The sequence below is a fragment of the Littorina saxatilis genome, linkage group LG6 (assembly GCF_037325665.1).
Source record: "Littorina saxatilis isolate snail1 linkage group LG6, US_GU_Lsax_2.0, whole genome shotgun sequence".
NCBI classification, from domain to species: Eukaryota; Metazoa; Mollusca; class Gastropoda; order Littorinimorpha; family Littorinidae; genus Littorina; species Littorina saxatilis.
Window position 1 is genome coordinate 24,157,266 of NC_090250.1, and position 20,000 is coordinate 24,177,265.

Genomic DNA, 20,000 nt, shown 5'->3' on the forward strand with positions numbered 1-20,000 from the left:
ACGAACTGACTACACCACCCTTTATAGCTTTTGCGTCATCCTCTTCTCCTTTTGGTCAGTACAGTGGCCCTCCCTACCCCCGCCCTTTTAGTACACCCCCGCCCCTCTTTTCCCCGATGAGAGGCGTCCTCCCTCCCTTTTTTAAGACGTAGCTTTTTCAAATTTTCTGTTCATAATAATTTTATCTGTAAATTTACCTCAATTTTAAACGCATTCCTTTTTAAACTCAGATTTCGCAGGTGTTACGCAGGTGTTAAGAGTTCCATTGTACCCCCACTCAACCCCACTCAACCCCTCCCCCCCCCCCCCCCCCCCATTTCTTACCTTCCCGGGTCAAATATATTGAACTGAGACCGCATTACACTGTACGCCTTCTGTGGCCTTTCTTTAGAAGTCGATACTCAGCTCGCTCGCATTTGACTGAAAGAGGCACAGGTGTTTGGTTAACGGTGACTTTTGTGAGCCTGTCGAATGAAAGTATTTCTTTTTACATTTAGTCAAGTTATGACTAAATGTTTTAACATCGAGGGGGGAATCGAGACGAGGGTCGTGGTGTATGTGTGTGTGTATGTGTGTGTGTATGTGTGTGTGTGTGTGTGTGTGTGTGCGTGCGTGTAGAGCGATTCAGACCAAACTACTGGACCGATCTTTATGAAATTTGACATGAAAGTTCCTGGGTATGATATCCCCATATGTTTTTTTCATTTTTTTGATAAATGTCTTTGATGACGTCATATCCGGCTTTTCGTGAAAGTTGAGGCGGCACTGTCACGCCCTCATTTTTCAACCAAATTGGTTGAAATTTTGGTCAAGTATTGTTCGACGAAGCCCGGACTTCGGTATTGCATTTCAGCGTGGTGGCTTAAAAATTAATTAATGACTTTGTTCATTAAAAATCTGAAAATTGTAAAAAAAATATTTCTTTTATAAAACGATCCAAATTTACGTTCATCTTATTCTCCATCATTTGCTGATTCCAAAAATATATAAATATGTTATATTTGGATTAAAAACAAGCTCTGAAAATTAAATATATAAAAATTATTATCAAAATTAAATTGTCGAAATCAATTTAAAAACACTTTCATCTTATTCCTTGTCGGTTCCTGATTCCAAAAACATATAGATATGATATGTTTGGATTAAAAACACGCTCAGAAAGTTAAAACGAAGAGAGGTACAGAAAAGCGTGCTATCGTTCTCAGCGCAACTACTACCCCGCTCTTCTTGTCAATTTCACTGCCTTTGCCGTGAGCGGTGGACTGACGATGTTACGAGTATACGGTCTTGCTGCGTTGCATTGCGTTCAGTTTCATTCTGTGAGTTCGACAGCTACTTGACTAAATGTTGTATTTTCGCCTTACGCGACTTGTTGTTGTTTGTTATTTCTTGTTTTCTGTCTACATTTTGACCTGGCTAGTGTTGTCCTGTCGCTGGTTTTCAATCAATCAATCAATCAATAATGAGGCTTATATCGCGCATATTCCGTGGGTACAGTTCTAAGCGCAGGGATTTATTTTTTTTATTTTTTTATTTTTATTTTATTTTATGCAATTTATATCGCGCACATATTCAAGGCGCAGGGATTTATTTATGCCGTGTGAGAGTAAAGAGTCTAGAATCATTGGGTAGCGCGCGTTGCGTTTGCAAATTCGGTGAAGGTGTGTTGTGGCTATATTCGCCGGCTACTAACTGCTTGAAATTGAAAGCACATTTTCGTTTGTGCTTTCTGCGTGCAACTACGATCAATACTGTCGCTTTTCTGAACGGATATCGATCTACTCACTCCGCTGAAGATCACGTGCAAGTCATTGTGAACGGGTATCGATCTACTCGTTGCGCTAAAGATGACGTGCAAGTCAGTGTGCAGAAGAAAGAATTACATATAGCAGCGTATGTCTTGCAATGAGAAAGCCACAGGCATAGTGGTGTGTGTGTGTGGACTTGCTTGCGTGCTTGCTTGCCTGTCTTCCTGCCAAACACGTTCCTTTTTCGATATACTGTACAACAATTCCATAGAAAACCCTCAACAACAACAAATATAAAAGGAGCGTAAGTATACGTGCTAAGTTCGTTTACCATTAAATAAATGTGAATAGCGAGAATTATGTGAAGCCGCATGTGCAGAAGAGCTGGATCATCGATAAATCATAAACACAGCGACTGTACAGTCAGTCTTTCCTTACCGAAATGTACCGAAGCAAAAATGTCAATATAAACTTGGCCAACAAATTATTGCAACAATTTTCGCACGCTAAGAAAAGCATTAAAACTCAATTCACTTTGGTTGAACTTTATATGCTCGAAAAGGTAATTATGTCAGCTGTACATATCATTTGTTCGATGGATGCAACTTTGTATAGGCATTCCGTGACAGCCTGTCAAACAAGGTCACCCCTAAAGTCACGACCTGACAAAAACCATAGCCCCGTATTTCAAAATCTGCAAAAAATTAGAATATGCACAAACCAAACACTTCTAACATCCATTGGCAAGGCCATTCAATTTCCAGTTCAGAACATTTTGTTTTATGCACCTGACTTCTTTAGTCTTTATGTAGCCTTTTGTCAAAGGCGGTAGGTGTCAACCGTTTCAGAGGCCAAACAAGGCACGTTTTGCAGCCATTTTTGAGGGGGTCCTCCACCCAAAGAGCCATATCTGCTCAAGTTCTCAATGATTTGCTTTGGAAATTTCAGAAGTTATTACCAATAGGCTGATCTAAATCTGTCTTGCTTTTTGCGAATGTGTATAATAAGCGTGTCGTATTACGTACATTTTACGAAAGAACTAAACAAATATTCATATTAATTCAGGGTTTTAGGTTAAAAATCGTGACTTTGCATGCTAAGCAAAAAATGGGTTGAGCAATAGGTACAAAAGTTTGAGGCAGATCCAATTGCTGGTTTACATTTGCTGTAGATGGGAACGCGCAAGAAATGTATCGATCACCGTCCTTGGTAATGCGTACAGTAGCTGTGGAGATAAACTGTCCTTGGCCTGTGCTTCCTTCGCAGGGGGCCCGGGTAGCTCAGGTGGTAGAGCACTGGACTTGTGATCGAAAGGTCGCTGGTGCGAATCCGGGCCGGGACGGACACGGGTCAACTTTATGTGCAGACCCAGAGACGGTATCCATCTCCCACCCCCGTGTCACCACAATGGCACGTTAAAGATCTTGGTCATTCTACCATAAGTGCAGATGGCTGATACTACCTAAACACGCATACATCAAAAGCCGTGAGGGCGTAAAAACTCGAATCGTATAAACCAATTCATGTCCAATGTAGGCAATTAAGACCTGACGGACAATAAGCCCCTTAAAATTTACTTACTTCCTTCGCTGCGGGTCACAAAAGCGCAACACAGCGAGCACAGCGATCCCAGACAGGCTATTAAGCACAGGCCCGGGACGGGTAGTGTACTCAGTACCACTGACGGTGATCGATAATTTTTGCATGCGTGTTCCCATCTCCAGCAAATGTAAACCAGCACTTGGATCTGCCTCAAACTTTGGCACCTATTGCCTCATCCCGTTTTTGCTTAGCATGCAAAGTCACGATTTTTTAACCTAAAACCCTGAATTAATATGAATATTTGTTTAGTTCTTTCGAAAAATGTACGTAATACGACACGCTAAGTATAAACATTCGCAAAAAGCGACACACATTTTGGTCAGCCTATTAGTAATAACTTCTGAAATTTCCAAAGCAAATCATTGATAACTTGAGCAGATATGGCTCTTTGGGTGGAGGACCGCCTCAAAAATGGCCGCAAAAAGTGCCTTTTTTTGCCTCTGAAACGGCTGACACCTACCGCCTTTGACAAAAGGCTACATAAAGACTAAAGAAGTCAGGTGCATAAAACAAAATGTTCTGAACAGGAATTTGAACGGCCTTTCCAATGGATGTTAGAAGTGTTTGGTTTGTGCATATTCTGATTTTTTGCAGATTTTAAAATACGGGGCTATGGTTTTTGTCAGGTCGATTTTAGGGGTGACCTTGTTTGACAGGCTGTCACGGAATGCCTATACAAAGTTGCATCAATCGGACAAATGATATGTACAGCTGACATAATTACCTTTCCGGGCATATAAAGTTCAAATAAAATAAATTGCGTTTTAATGCTTTTCTTAGCGTGCGAAAATTGTTGCAATAATTTTTTGGCCAACTTTAGTAAATCCAACCAGTGACAGTTCAAACACCTGTGCCGACATAACACACTCCGATCGCCCAGCCAGCCTACTTTCCTCTCTCTCTCTCTGTCCTCCCTCCCTCCTCCCTATCTAACCTTCTTGGACAGTCTGGGATAAAACCGTGGCGATTCGAGCCATGACGTAGCAGGGACTGACCAGTCGGCAGGTAGAGCGACGGCTGACCGCTAAAACTGGACTCCGGTGGTCTTAGTCAACATAGCTAATGAGTTTGTCGTGCGATATCAGGGCTCGTATTACACATCTGTGTGTGTGTGTGCGCGCGAGTCGCGACCTCTCTACTAACCTCGCTAGTGACGCAAAACGCGAGTGCTGATATAGACCACACTCCGGGGGCCGTAAACTTGGAATTGAAAGACCGGCGCTGTCACAAGCCGTAAGGGGATTTTTTTCCCCTGTGCAGTTCGTCTTACGTGTTGCTGTTTCACCGAATTTGCATTGTGGTGGTGGTGTATACGTTTCAGTTTTGATACGCTCGTGTTGTGAAGGGGCGCAACTCGGCCGGAATACCAATAGTATTCGTGTCACAACTTGAGGGTTTGTGGCCGAAAATGTGATGGGGACAGTTACAACTGTGAGTGAATGATTGATTTTTAAGACCTGAAGTACCGTTGTGTGTTGGCTGAAAGGATGAAGGGATTTACTGTGACTCGACGAAGCCTTGAGAAGGGTAAAGTGACAGCTTTAATTGACACTGATTTCATTTCTCGGAAAATAAGCTTATGACGTGTTTGATTATTATCTTTTGATGTGGTGTTCAGTTTTCATGGTGGGCGTTCAATAATTGCTGAGCAGTTTGTTTTATGGTGCCTGTCTGTCTGTCTTGTCTGTTCGGTTTACTCCAAATTACCGCAAAGGGAGTGTGTGTTTCAGTGTATGTGGTGCAATTATACCATCATGGTGTGTTTTCCATAGTTTTTTTTAATAGTCTGTTAAATTGTGTGTGTGTGTGTGTGTGTGTGTGTGTGTGTGTGTGTGTGTGTGTGTGTGTGTGTGTGTGCGCGCTCATATGTCCGTGTTACCAAACATATCTGTATCTTCATTTACCTGTCACAATAGTAAACGGACAAAAATGGCTTATTTCTTGCCGACTGATAATTTTTCTTGGAACCTTTTTACTGTCATTCTTGTCCTGTCCTATAACGGGAACGGCTTGTAATGGTTTAGCCCCGTCAGTCAATTGAATTCTGACCGCAGAAAGTCAAAAAGATCCAAAGGTTTTCATTGGATTGCGATTTCACGCTTGGAGACGAATGAGTGATGTTGAAAGGTGTTGACGGGAAATCCCACAACAAAGTTTCTGGGTTATCCGGGTCCATGTGTGTTTGGTGTGTTTGTAGATGATGACACTTTTGCAATACATGTTTGTGTGTGTGTGTGTGTGTGGGGGGGGTAAGAGTGGGGTAGGGATAAGAGTGGGGTAGAGTTATGTGGTTGTGGATATCGAGGTTAGGTGGAGGATGTTCAGTGTGTGTATGTCTGTCTGTCTGTCTCTGTCTGTCTGTCTGTGAGAGTGTGTTTAGTGTGTGTGTCTGTATGTTTTATTGTCAGTATGTTTATTTATTTCCCAGTCATCCTTCAATTTATTTCCCACAGCCAAGGGTTGAATTTCAAGCATATCTTAGAATATTTGTGCCCGTTGTCTTTTCCATTCTCATTTAAAACAAACACACAATTCTCCCATAATCATAAAGTACGGACTTGAACCCTATAATGAATATAATATAGTGCACAAAAACAGTCGTAATAACAGCAGAGACGAAGAATCCAACAATAGATTCTCGAGTATCATAATCCAAACTTGGCCAGAGGTCACACAATTGATTTCTATTTATGGTGAGGTCCGGCCGATAAGATAAACACTCAAGCAATTGTGGTTTAATCTTAGTCGCGCAAATACCTCTTGGCTGTCTTGGACAGATAACCTGCGGGGACATCCGCCATGCACGGGGCTTTTGGCTGATGGAGATAGCTGCCGAGGTGTTTCGATTTTGTTTTAATTGTGTTTGCACTATTGGTTTAAAGGAACTGTCTGGTGGAAGAATGTAAGTGAAAGTTCACAAGATACCCGGTATAATAGAATTTGTGAGCAAAACGAGATTTCGAAGTCATGTTTTACAACAAAGGATGCAGAAAAACATGACTTGCAAACAATTCATTTTTTAAAGTTAAAATAAAAAAAATAACATTTATTGCGTACTTCTTAGTTTGGATTACGATTTCTACTATGTAGATCTCCAAATAAACGTAACCTTAAGATCAATGCAACAGACCGTAACATAAATAAATGTTGAGAACTCCTCCGCTTCTCTTGAAAGATGTGGCAGACCAGTATCAAACGTTAGCGTTAACGTACGACAAAGTATGGAATAATATATAGCTTTCATTTAATTTAAATAAAACCCGCACTAGACTTCAATTAGTAGGGGAAGGGCTCCTAATATGGACCGGCTCCTAATATGGACCACCTCTTGATCTGACAAACTAACAGCGCTAGAACGCTAAAAACAATTTCATTCGCTGTATTCACCCTCTCTGGATAACTTGCACATGTCAAAACAGTTGCAGAAACACAAACCTCAAAACCGTTAGGCTTTTTCTCTTTTTTTCACTTTTGGCAGCGTTCACTCTAAATTTGACGCCTAAAACGGACTCGTTTCTGTCCACAGCCAAAGCTTTTATCACACAAAAATTGCTATATATGACAGCTAAGACCGTATTTGTTACATTTTAGCAGTTTTGACCCTGAGTTTCTACTGCAAACAAAAAATAATAGCAAAATCTCAAAGTATGTGTGAGTCCCCTAATATGGACCACCTTCAACAAATCGAAGAAAATAAAAGCTAAAGGCTATTTTCATTAATTCATTAAGAAGCTTGCTGAAAATAACCTATAACTAGCCCTCGAGCACCTTGAACGGTTGAAAACGACGTTAAACACCAAATAAAGAAAGAATAGCCCTCGAGCTTTCAAAAAAATATATCAAATTGTCTTCTTTTTGTGGAAGTTGATAATTTCACTTATTTTCACTCTGTTTTTGATATGCTTCTTTAATTTCCTGGTGTGCTTCAAATAATGCTCTCATCAACCCGAAACAGATAAATCTAAAAGCATATTTGAATTAGTCTGACATGCACAATAAGTTGTATCATGTTATTTTGAAGTATAGGGGGCTTTTGACAGTGATTCGTGAAGGCCGCTTCACTGGTCCATATTAGGAGCCTGGGCGCCTAATATGGACCATTTGGGATTTTTTTCTGTATTTAATTTTTGCTGAATGCTATTTCACTCTAATTAGGCCTAACGGTTCACTTAAGAGAGAAGGACTACCAAACACAAAATGAAACTTCTTCGCAAGAAAACAAGCTAGTTATTAGCATGAAACAAAAAGTGGTCCATATTAGGAGCCCTTCCCCTAATTAACAAAAGGACGTATAGCTATGAACGCTTCTGTCCTTGGCGGCAATAAAGGGAATTAGTTAGTATCCTCTCCGTTGGTGGAAGAAAATCAAGGGGAAGCAATGAATTGTTTGAAGGGTTCTGTAATACCTTGTCTTCTGTGGTAGGCTAGTCAGGGCAGACGTACGGTGACAGAATTGCACCCGACATACCCCTTGACAGCGAAAGTGACGATGACATCGGGTGCAGAGCCCGCGTTGCGCGTTTGTACAACACTTTCTGTTGACCCAAGGAGGCTGGCCCCATTTCCCTTTTTTTGTGCTGCCGGCAGGAATGCTTGACGCAACACCAAACACCCGTTACACCGACACCCGTTTAAGTTAGACACGGTCACCCGTAATATACCGACACCTGTTTCACAAATAAAACATCGCCTTCAGTAGAACCCCCTTTTCAGAACACCGATTTTAAGAGACTATTTTGACATAGTGTGTGTAAGTTCCTTTTACCTTCCTACTCGTTTTCGTGAGCAGGTTTTTCTGTTCATGGCGTCAAAAAATGAATCTGCAATTTAAAACTCCCTCCCTTTCAAAACATGTGGGTGTTTTTTTTAACTGTGGGGGTCTCAAAAAGGGGGTTCCACTGTATCCGTTCTTGTCCTGTTTACATTTCAAGATGTATCTCCACCCGGTTTTTCTTGTTCATGTTAACATGGCCAAGGTGAAGGCTGGTTGTGGGTGGTGCAGACTTTCTTGGTCAATGCCGGATAGAGATCTTAGTGACCACCTGTCAGATGTCGGGGTGGTTAGACGGGTGGCTGACGTTGGTTACAAACGGGTACATGACCTGAAAAGGGTGCTGTGAAAAGAAAAGAATTTCTTGGGTGGTTTTTAATAAAAATTTTACTTATCAATTTTTTAATTTTTTTTTTAAAGAGGATGTGACATAACAAAAAAATTTGTTACGACAGCATTTTGCACTTTTTTTTTTTTAGTGCTGTTGAAAATGTGTTTTGTTTGAAAGATATTGTCTGGGTAACAATTGTGCTTAAGATTTTGCTTCTGTTGTGTGTTACAGGCGCCTGAACATCCTCAACACATGTGCCGTGATGAAGATAGACGCCCAGCCATGCAAAAAGGTGAGATAAATATATTTATATCACCGTCATTTCGCCCGCGGGTGTATGTGTGTGTGTGTGTGTGTGTGTGTGTGTGTGTGTGTGTGTGTGTGTGTGTGTGTGTGTTTCTGTCTGTCTGTATGTCTGTCTGTTTGTCTCTCTGTTTTGCTCTGTCTGACTACCCGCAAATGGGTGCACAGTTTATAATTCAGAACTGAATAGGCATACGCTGTTGGTTAAATTGTCTGTTTATTGGTGCTACTTCAACAGTCATTTCTACATTCATAATACACTAGGTTCGTAGAAGTGTTTATCTGTCATTTCTCAGGTCTCCTTGCACGAACACACATGCGTGTCTGTCAACGTGCAATGTATAAAACAAAATATAAAAAAACTGGCGCAGCAGGGCCCGGGGGCAAGAACGGGGTTATATTAGAGTGTGATATGATTGATGACGCCTGTAGTCAGATGACGGATGTGGCGGGGGCTATATACTTTATATATTACCCTTCTGGATTCGGGACGCTAAACACACGTGTGTGTGGCACGAAATTATCAGGACCGAATATTGTTGCTGCCCTCGAGCTATACTGTATGCAGATTAACGGACTCGATTGACGTACCGCGGTATGAGAGGGCAAATGGGCCCAAACGGAGCGCTCATTTAAGGAGGGCGAAATAAGTGAGGGCGCCTAAAATGAGCGCTCAAGTTAAGGATTGATTGGCTGGTAAAAATAGTTATCAATTTCTGTAGATGCACGCGCATTTATTGCGCCCGCATGTTTGGATCGCGAGTCGGTAAAAGACTTGCAATGGAAACATTGTCGGAACGGAGACCATAGTCATTGCTTGCCACCATGGCTTCACGAGAACACAGTTTTAAAGACACCCCGGCTAGATGTAACGGCGATCTCAAAGTGTTTGTAAACAAATTAAAAAATTCCACCAGAAGACCAAGAAATCGGGATCGTTTGTGTTGATAATCATTGATCTATTTACTGTCAGTGTAGTGCGCCTTATTCATGGCCGTGGTTCGACAATTGTGATGTGCGTGTGTTTGTATGTGTGTGTGCGTGTGGGCCATATCAGGGCGGTGCTGCTTTGACATTTAAAGTGCGCCACACACAAGACAGAAGTCGCAGCACAGGCTTCATGTCTCACCCAGTCACATTATTCTGACACCGGACCAACCGCCATTTTGGAAAGCAATGACTGGTTTCGTTCCGACAATTTTTCCATTCCAAGTTTTTGGACAACGCACGAGTAAAATGCTCTCCTTTTTGGAGCGCGAATCTATAGCTCGCCAAATAAACTGCGCCCTCCTTTTTGGAGCGCGAATCTTAAGAAATGTGATTTGATTGGCTAACTATTTTTACCAGCCAATCAATCCTTAACTTGAGTGCTCATTTTAGGCGCCCTCACTTATTTCGCCCTCCTTAAATGAGCGCTCCGTTTGGGCCTATTTTCCTCATAACGATAAGCTGCGCCCTCAATAAATGCGCGCTCTTTTTTGGAGCGCGAATCTATTGCTCGCCAAATAAACTGCGCCCTCCTTTTTGGAGCGCGAATCTTAAGAAATGTGATTTGATTGGCTAACTATTTTTACCAGCCAATCAATCCTTAACTTGAGCGCTCATTTTAGGCGCCCTCACTTATTTCGCCCTCCTTAAATGAGCGCTCCGTTTGGGCCCATTTGCCCTCTCAACTGCATCCTCCTCCTCTTCCTCCTCCTCCTCTTCCTCCTCCTCCTCTTCCTCCTCTTCCTCCTCCTCCTCTTCCTCCTCCTCCTCTTCCTCCTATTCCGCCTCCCCCACCACCTCTATTTCTTCCTCCTCCTCATCCTCCTGTTCGTGCTTTCTCTTCCTCCTCCTCCTCCTCCTCCTCCTCCTCCTCGTTCAGTTCTTCCTACTTCCATCCCCAATTCATCCTCTTGTCAAATGTAAAGGAAAAAAAATGTTTTTAAAAGAAGTGGACGATGTTTACGATCTGATATGAGATCTGTCATCTTTTTTGCATTGCTGTCTTTTTAACCCTAAGGGCCAGGAATAATTAATGTAGTTTGCAAACGCTTTCGTCATCCGCAAATCAAACTTTTTTTTCCTGTCGCTCGCGGGTAAAAACGGGATTAGAAAAATGTATAAACAAATTTCAGAAGGAAGATGCAGTCAGTGTTTGCAAAAACAGGCGCGCACACACACATTCACACAAGCACAGAAACACAAACACACACACACACACACACACACATACACACACGCACGCACGCATTCACACACACACGCACGCATTCACACACACACACACACACGCACACACACTCACACACAGATCTTGCTTTTCACACATGCGCTTGATCATGGTCACTCCCACTCCATGAATGTCCACACTGGCAAGAAGACACACAGAGCCCTTGTTTACAGGTTGTCCCAGTAAACTGTGAACCTAACGGACACACTGACCCTTGTCCAGTCAGCTAGCCAGTCTATCTGATAATGTACCCAATGTCCACTTTATCCCTTGGACTTACCCGACTATCCTGTAGAGCGCACCATTATACAGTGCCTGTCATTTTGTCAAAGTCTTGAGATAAGTTAGATTAGATGTAGCTTTGTTGACAACTTCTTGCTCTTACCTGGGGGCTGTGGGGATTTCGGTCGTTGACGCAACGAACTTATAGTGCCGACCGAGTGCAGACAGATAGAATCACAGATATTGTGGAGTTCTGTTGTGACGAAAACATGACGAGGTTAAGTCGGTACAAGTTGGAACCCCCCCCCCCCCCTTTCCCTCTCCTCCTCCACCTCCCCCCCCCCCCCCCCTGCATGCTAAGACTTCAGAGAATTTGAGAAAATCAGGACGTACACGAGACGGACTAATAAAGTGGATTTATACAGACGGTTACAGGTTGAATACTAGCAAACAGAGCAAACGTCAAGGAAGAGACAAGAAGGAGTCCGTATCGTCTTTGGACTTTCTTATCAGAGCGAAGAAGGATATGTAATACAGTGGAACCCCCCTTTTAAGAGCCCCCAATTTAACACTCCCTCCCTTTTCAAACCTTGTGTTCTCTGGCGTTCTGTTTACAACCTCTGTAGATATACCCCCTTTTTAAGACCCTCTCCCTTTTAAAGCCTTGTGTTCTCGGGCGTTCTGTTTTCAACCTCTGTAGATATACCCCCAATTTAACACTCCCTCCCTTTTCAAACCTTGTGTTCTCTGGCGTTCTGTTTACAACCTCTGTAGATATACCCCCAATTTAACACTCCCTCCCTTTTCAAACCTTGTGTTCTCTGGCGTTCTGTTTATAACCTCTGTAGATTTACCCCCAATTTAACACTCCCTCCCTTTTCAAACCTTGTGTTCTCTGGCGTTCTGTTTACAACCTCTGTAGATTTACCCCCAATTTAACACTCCCTCCCTTTTCAAACCTTGTGTTCTCAGGCGTTCTGTTTACAACCTCTGTAGATTTACCCCCTTTCTAAGACCCTCTCCCTTTTAAAGCCTTGTGTTCTCGGGCGTTCTGTTTATAACCTATGCAGATTTACCCCCTTTCTAAGACCCCCTCCTTTTAAAACCTTGTGTTCTCAGGCGTTCTGTTTACAACCTCTGTAGATTTACCCCCAATTTAAGACTACCTCCCTTTTCAAACCCTGTGTTCTCAGGCGTTCTGTTTATAACCTCTGCAGATTTACCCCCTTTCTAAGACCCCCTCCTTTTTAAAACCTTGTGTTCTGAGGCGTTCTGTTTACAACCTCTGTAGATTTACCCCCTTTCTAAGACCCCCTCCTTTTTAAAACCTTGTGTTCTCAGGCGTTCTGTTTACAACCTCCGTAGATTTACTCCCTTTCTAAGACCCCCTCCTTTTAAAACCTTGTGTTCTCAGGCGTTCTGTTTACAACCTCCGTAGATTTACCCCCTTTCTAAGACCCCCTCCCTTTTCAAACCTTGTGTTCTCAGGCGTTCTGTTTACAACCTCTGTAGATTTACCCCCTTTCTAAGACCCCCTCCCTTTTAAAACCTTGTGTTCTCAGGCGTTCTGTTTACAACCTCTGTAGATTTACCCCCTTTCTAAGACCCCCTCCCTTTTAAAACCTTGTGTTCTCAGGCGTTCTGTTTACAACCTCTGTAGATTTACCCCCTTTCTAAGACCCCCTCCCTTTTAAAACCTTGTGTTCTCAGGCGTTCTGTTTACAACCTCTGTAGATTTACCCCCTTTCTAAGACCCCCTCCTTTTAAAACCTTGTGTTCTCAGGCGTTCTGTTTACAACCTCTGTAGATTTAACCCCTTTCTAAGACCCCCTCCCTTTTAAAACCTTGTGTTCTCAGGCGTTCTGTTTACAACCTCTGTAGATTTACCCCCTTTCTAAGACCCCCCTCCTTTTAAAACCTGACTTTAGAGGTCTTAAAAGGGGGTTCCACTGCACGTGACTGATATTGATTATCACCATGTCTGCCTCTGTGCCAGTGCGTACGTATGTCTGTACGTCTTTGTGTCGGTGTGTGTGTACGATCGTGACTGTCTGTGTGTATTGATGACAGTCTGAATGCTTTGATGTGTATTATTTTATGTTCCCTTTTTTATGTATCCTGTTTTATTATTTTTGCGTGTAATGAAAATCTTGTTAGCACTAAGATACGCTTGCTTCGTAGGCATTAGTTGCACTAACTCCCACAGACCATCTGGCGCTCAGTTTATCACTGAATGTCGGTAACTTGAAACCAGCAAAACGTAGCATGAACAGTGTGTTGCTGTACCAAGCATAAACCTTGACTATCCAGAAAATTAGGGCTACGTTCTTGGCCGAGTTTAAAACAGTTGAAAACACACAAGCTCACGCAGGCATGCGTGTTCACACCCACGCACGCACACACGTACACGCACGCACGCATTACTAATTAGTTTTTGAAGTTTCCTCTGACGTTCCAGAGTGTTATCGTTACCTCCACTAAACTGGTACGAGTAATGAGTATAATTATATATCATTTAAGCCTCTTGCAAAATTGCCGAAACGCAGGATTTTTATCACTCGATGTTAGCTTTTATCCTTGCGAAAAAGTGCAAACACCTTTTCATGTAAGTAGGTGTCGTTATATATGAGAAAAATTGATGTACTGTGTAAACAGTCACCCCTTATTTTGAAAGCTCTTTCTTAAGATGAATGTCTGCATGAAAAGCTGAAATGTTCAACGCAGCAGAGTGCTTCAGGTATTCGCACATAATCTGTGTGGAGGAATAGATGTAACAAAAATCAAACTGGTAATTGTTTGTGTCAAGGAGCAGGAGGTGTGTGTTTTTTGTGTTTGGAGGGGGGTTGGATGTGTGTGTGTGTCTGTGTGTGTATGTGTGTGCGTGTGTGTGTCCGTACGTGTTTGCGTGCGTGCGTGTGTGTGTGTCTGTTTGCGTAAGTGTGCGTGTCTACAGGAGCGCGCGCGCGCGCGTGTGTCTGTGTGTGTGCGCGTGTGTGTGCGTGTGTTTTTACGAGTGTGTATGGGTAAGGGGAGTATGGATGGTTGGTGGTAGATCGAGGTGTGTGATAGGTAAGTGCGCGGTAAATCTTGTCTGGTGTCGTGTGCATTGTTGTTGTTTTCCTGTCGACAGTGTTGAACCGATAACTGTTGTGCCTGCCACCTTCTTGGCCGTGTTTCCTGCTTTCTTGTCCATTTGTCTTCCCCTTCTTCTTTTAAGAGAGAGAGAGAGAGGGGGGAGGGAGGGGTGACAGTGAAAGAGAGTGAGATAGAGTCTAAAAGAGAGACAGAGAAAGTGAGAGAGCTAGAGAAAGAGAGAGGGGGAGAGTGAGATAGACTATTAAAGAGACAGACAGAGAAAGAAAGTGAGAGAGAGAGACTAAATGAAAAAGGGGGAGGGGGGGAGGGGAGAGATTCAAGTCATCAATTTTCATGTGTCAAGGAAGTCACGTGACGGGGAAAAAATCGGCTGCTACTTGTTTGGAATAAAACGGAGTTAATGTATTCATTGGTAAAACTGAGTTCATGCCACTTCGACTGCACATCAGTCTTTTTGAAACAAGTTCGCCTGACACGAACATCGGGGCAGATGAGAACACACACACACACACACACACACACACACACACACACACACACACACACACACACACACACACAGTTAACTCCCCCCCTCCCTCACACACATGCACACACACATTCAGAGCTTGAAATCCAGTTGAATGACCGTACCTTCGCTTCAAAATCTCACTTCCTCTATGCCCGCAGGGGAGGTAAGGCACCCTTGGATAAGTCCCTGCGGATTAAGACAGGATTAAGATGGCTCGGGGTGATATGTTTTATGGTCTGTATCGCCCAGACAAATCGGCTTGGTAAGCCACAAGAGAATTTTGCCCTTTGGGGTCGATATCAGGCCACTTTTGTTTTGCTTCGACGAGATCTTAGTGGTTGTCAGGACTGGTTGGATCCGGATTATTTTGTTTAAAAATGGTTTTGATTCTAGCGGATTTATTGGAAATACTTTGAATTAGAGATTGTGCTGGCTCTTGTTGGTCTTAAACCATCCGCAATGATTTTGAGTTTGTGGTTGAAATTTTGTGTACGCTTTATATCACCTGCAGCTTTCTTTGGATGTTAACAAACCTACACAGAGGACAATAACTGTCACAGGTTATCAATGATATATTACCATTCAATCTAAATTTTAAAAAGATCGCTTCTTTCTTCCCGTGTTGCTCTTCAGTTATTGTCTTCGCAATTGTATTGAGGGGAACCTTCCGCGGTATCTTTTGGGCCAAAATTTCTGTCCGTGTTTTAACAGAACACTTAAAATTCACAGACCTTGAATTGAAATCATGTTAAACATTTTGAAGAATAATCAACATCTCGACTAACGCCGTAACCGGCAGTTATTACTTGTTATGCCATTTCACAAGCATGCTCCAATCCGTTTGTTTTCACCCTCTGGGCGAGTTGGTCGCCCTTATTTGCACGAGCTAGAAGAGCCTGGACAATCAAAGGCTTCCTGTGACGTTGACCAACTCACGAAGGTCCGGTCAGTGTTGTTTGTTTGCACACTTTGACCACATACACTTGATCGCATGGAGACGACGAAGGCACTGAAGTAGGGAGGTATACGCACTGAGTCACATATATCCAATATATTATGCTTAATATAGCTCAGTTGGTATGCGACGTAGAAACATTGTGGTGTTTTTACTGAAAATTAATGATGAACCATGATTGTGTGAAAATGTACTGACCAGTACCAGAAACACGTTATCTTGTTCTTCTCACCTGCAGTCTCGTGTTCCTATCCATGATGGTCTGGTTTCTTATTGAAAAGTTTGGAGGTATACGTACTAGTTATATCCATGCTAAATATATGTTAGGGGGCACACGAAGTAGTCACAGTGTGGTGTCTTCAGTGGCAGATGTTGTGTTTTCAGCGTAGCAATAGCGTCCGATATTTTGACGAGACAAGTATAATGCCGACGAGTCAAAAACGAGGTAGACCACTTGTGACTTGACGAGCAAGACAAAACATGGTGCAAATTGTATCGTCTGTTGACCAGTCAAAGAACCAAACCCGATCAGGTATGCGTTTACTTCATCCACGGTAATAACAACAACAACAACAACAACAACAAATGCACCATTAGATTCATCACAGATACGTGTATCCACATAACATTGCGGGTGACGGTAACTTTAAGTGGTAACTATAACCTGAGAGTGTACGTGACCGGGCTAAGACTAATCTGTGGGCTAACAGTCACTGCGGGGCCACAGCTGCTGCACCATCGGCAACATCGATACTTCATCCAGTCCGAAAACACCCCCCTTCCCAACTCTTCCCGTCCTCTCTCTGTCTCTGTCTGTCCGTCTGTCGTCTGTCTGTCTATCTGTGTGTGTCCTCTCTCACTTTCTCTCTCTCTCTCTCTCCTCTCGTCCTCGCTCTCTCTCTCTCTCTCTCTCTCTCTCTCTCTCTCTCTCTCTCTCTCTCTCTCTCTCTCTCTCTCTCTCTCTCGCTCTCTCCTCTCGTCCTCGCTCGCTCTCTCCTCTCGTCCTCGCTCTCATTTTTCATTTTTCCAACCTCTTTTTGATGTTAACTTGTTAATTTTTTAATTTTTTAATTTTATCCTTGCGTGTTACTGCGTCCCAAGGACAGATGTAAGAAAAGGCATAGCCTTAAATCTTTATCCTTGTAAAATAAAGTTCAATACAATTCAATTCAATTCTCTCCGTCTCTCTCTCCCTCGCTCTCTATCTCCGTCTCTCTCTCCCTCCTTCCCTCTCTCCCTCCCTCTCTATCTCCGTCTCTCTCCCTCCTTCTCTCTCCCTCCCTCTCCCTCCCTCCCTCTCTCTCCCTCCCTCCCTCCCTCCCTCTCTCTCCTCTCTCGCTTCCTCTCTCTGTCTCTCTCTCTGTCTCTGTCTCTCTCTCTCTCTCTCTCTCTCTCTCTCTCTCTCTCTCTCTCTCTCTCTCCCCCCTCTCTCGCCCTCCCTTCCACACAGCCCCAGTCCCTTGATGTCTTGACGTTCACCAGAGGCAGTTCTATGTGTGTGCGTGGTGCGGGGGCGATGCAGCGGGTTATCGAATCACACACATTGCCAGGGGGAAATCACGCGTGTGTGTGGCAGACACAAGATGCTGATGCAATAGATCGATAATCTTGACACCTAACGTCCTATTCAGTTCATCCTACGAGCTAACAGTTTGTGCAAACCTTCGTGGAAGAACAAGAAATATAAGACGTAAGTAGTGCAGTTCGCTAGGAATATTGCTTGGAATTTGATAAGTGACATGCGTAAGAACTAAATTCAACAAAAAGATGCTGACGCAAAAGATCGATGATGATAGGAACGTACCCTTCTCAGCCTGTCTCGAGGCCTTCCTTAAAACGAAGCCCGATGTTAAGTTCGCGAAAACTTGGCAATGTCTGTTTGCCGACAATTCAATGCCAAAGCTTCGTGCAGCGAGCTTCGTGAAGTACACTGCTTGAAGTCGACTTCGCCCGATTAATGAGAGGCTTCGAAGAGTTGACAATTTGTAATAAGTCGCAAACCTTCTTGGAAGATAAAAGCACTTGGGATTCAGTTCCCGATGTGTGCATTTAGACTTGATACGCGTTGTACAGTTTTAGAAAATCTACAAGCTTGATTTTAAAAAGAAGAACTAGATATGTGCATTTTGCTTGCATTGTACTTGTACTTCGAGAAAAGTATAGCACGTGTGATAAGTAATATACACTTGGAGCTTATTCAGTACTAGTGTTGTAGTTTATTTGCGGCTTAACAAAAGTTATTACCTTGTGGAGATCAACGTTAACTAGAAGCTTTGAACTTATCGCACACATTGTTTATCGATTAGCGCATTTAAGCCGTAACATTTGCAATTTTTGCTACAACATAAAAGCACCAACAACAAACAACAAAAAATAAATAAAAATAAAAACTCCAAGGAGAATAAAAGACCCACACTCTGGCCAGAGGAGACAGCGCTACAAAAGAAGCTATACGGCCCCAAAGAGGACTTGGAGAGGACAGCACGTTTCGCCCTGCAGTCCGGACTGACGATCTAACAGCGAACGACAAGAAGAAGAAGACTCTTTTGCGCGTATTGATTGGTTTACTTGAAGTATAACCCAGGGCGTATATATAGGTGATACTTTGAGTGTTGCATTTACTACTTGCGGTCGAGGATTAAAACTGCCAACCACATGCTCGCTTTATAGATTTGCAACAGGCTGCTACACTCTATGTGTGCCGTGTTGTGTGGTGTCTACCTCAGTGTCAAAGGGAAACGGTGTTTTCAGTAAGTATGAGGTCTTTGGTGCATCGTATGCAGTTAGCAAGTGAAGAAAGGGATATTGCTGAGTTTTCTTTTTTCGCGAAATGTGTCGAATGGAGTCGCAATAAGTGGTTACGTATCCACTAAAAGTCATGGGAACATAAAGAAGAAGGAAGAAATGAAAAGACAGAGAGACAGAGTACGTCTACACGCGCACACACACAGACAAACACACACATGCGCGCGCGCTCGCTCGCTCGCTCTCTCTCTCTCTCTCTCTCTCTCTCTCACTCTCTCTCTCTCTCTCTCTCTCTCTCTCTCTCTCTCTCTCTCTCTCTCTCTCTCTCTCTCTCTCTCTCTCTCTCTCTCTCTCTGTACGTCTTTCTCTCTCTCTCTGTATCTCTCTCTCTCTCACTCTCTCTCTCTCTCACTCTCTCATTCTCTCTCTCTCTCTCTCTCTCTCTCTCTCTCTGTACGTCTCTCTATCTCTCTCTGTACGTCTCTCTCTCTCTCTGTACGTCTCTCTCTCGCTCCCTCTCCCTCTACCAGCTTGTATTTATAATTACCTGCATATATAGTATGCATTTGATTTTATGAATAACCACATATGTATGCTCTTCATGCCTCATCTTCATCATCATCATTATCATCATCATCATCGTCATCATCATCACCATCGTCATCTTTATTATCACGTGCTGAAGTTTTCCGACCTCCTTTTGTTGGTTAACTTTTTAACTTTTTAATTGTTAATTGTTTAATTATATAATTGTGTGTCTATGCGTCCCAAGGACCGATTGTAAGAAAAGGCGTAGACTTAAATCTTAATCCTTGTTAAATAAAAAAAGTTCAATTCAATTCAATTCAATTCAATTCGCTCTGTACGTCTCTCTCTCTCTCTCTCTCTCTCTCTCTCTCTCTCTCTCTCTCTCTCTCTCTCTCTCTCTCTCTCTCTTAACAGTGTCCGTTTGTAATGCCCTTTACACATACACATAAGCACACTCCGTCGCATCCATATGCTACCGTATAATTATATATATTCCTCGCCGCAGTTATTAAGAATCGAATTGCCTGCGGCCCACAAAACACATGTGCAAGGCACTCCTTCTTTCGAGATGTGTTGTGAATATTGATGATGTGGTAATGTTGAATAGGTCTGTGTGTGTGAACTTGTGTTCAGCACAGGGGTGGTAACCTGTCTTTTGTGATCTTGTCAGTGTTGCTTTTAGACTGTGTCATCTTGTGTGGAGGTGTGGTGGTGTTGATTTTTTTTCCACGGTGATTGCAATTTGGTGTTCACAAATGGACGTTTTGGTTTTGCTGCCACCAATCGTTGTCCAGGTAGGGTTTTCAATATACGATATATATAATTGTTTATCTTTGGTCAGAGTCTCATTTTCTCTCTCTCTCTCTCTCTCTCTCTCTCTCTCTCTCTCTCTCTCTCTCTCTCTCTCTCTCTCTCTCTCTCTCTCTCTCTCTCTTTCTCTCTTTTCAATTTTATCATTGTGTGTCTGTGCGTC

At 42.9% G+C, this 20,000-nt stretch overlaps 1 protein-coding gene across 2 annotated transcripts in view; it reads left to right on the plus strand.

Annotated features, from left to right (window-relative positions):
- LOC138968799 (serine-rich adhesin for platelets-like) overlaps positions 1–20,000 on the plus strand; it is a 275,839-nt gene that overhangs the window by 229,222 nt on the left and 26,617 nt on the right. For both annotated transcript variants that reach the window (XM_070341443.1, XM_070341444.1), the window contains one exon: positions 8,684–8,744. In XM_070341443.1, coding sequence (XP_070197544.1) covers positions 8,684–8,744 — 61 coding nt within the window. The remainder of the gene's footprint in view (positions 1–8,683; positions 8,745–20,000) is intronic.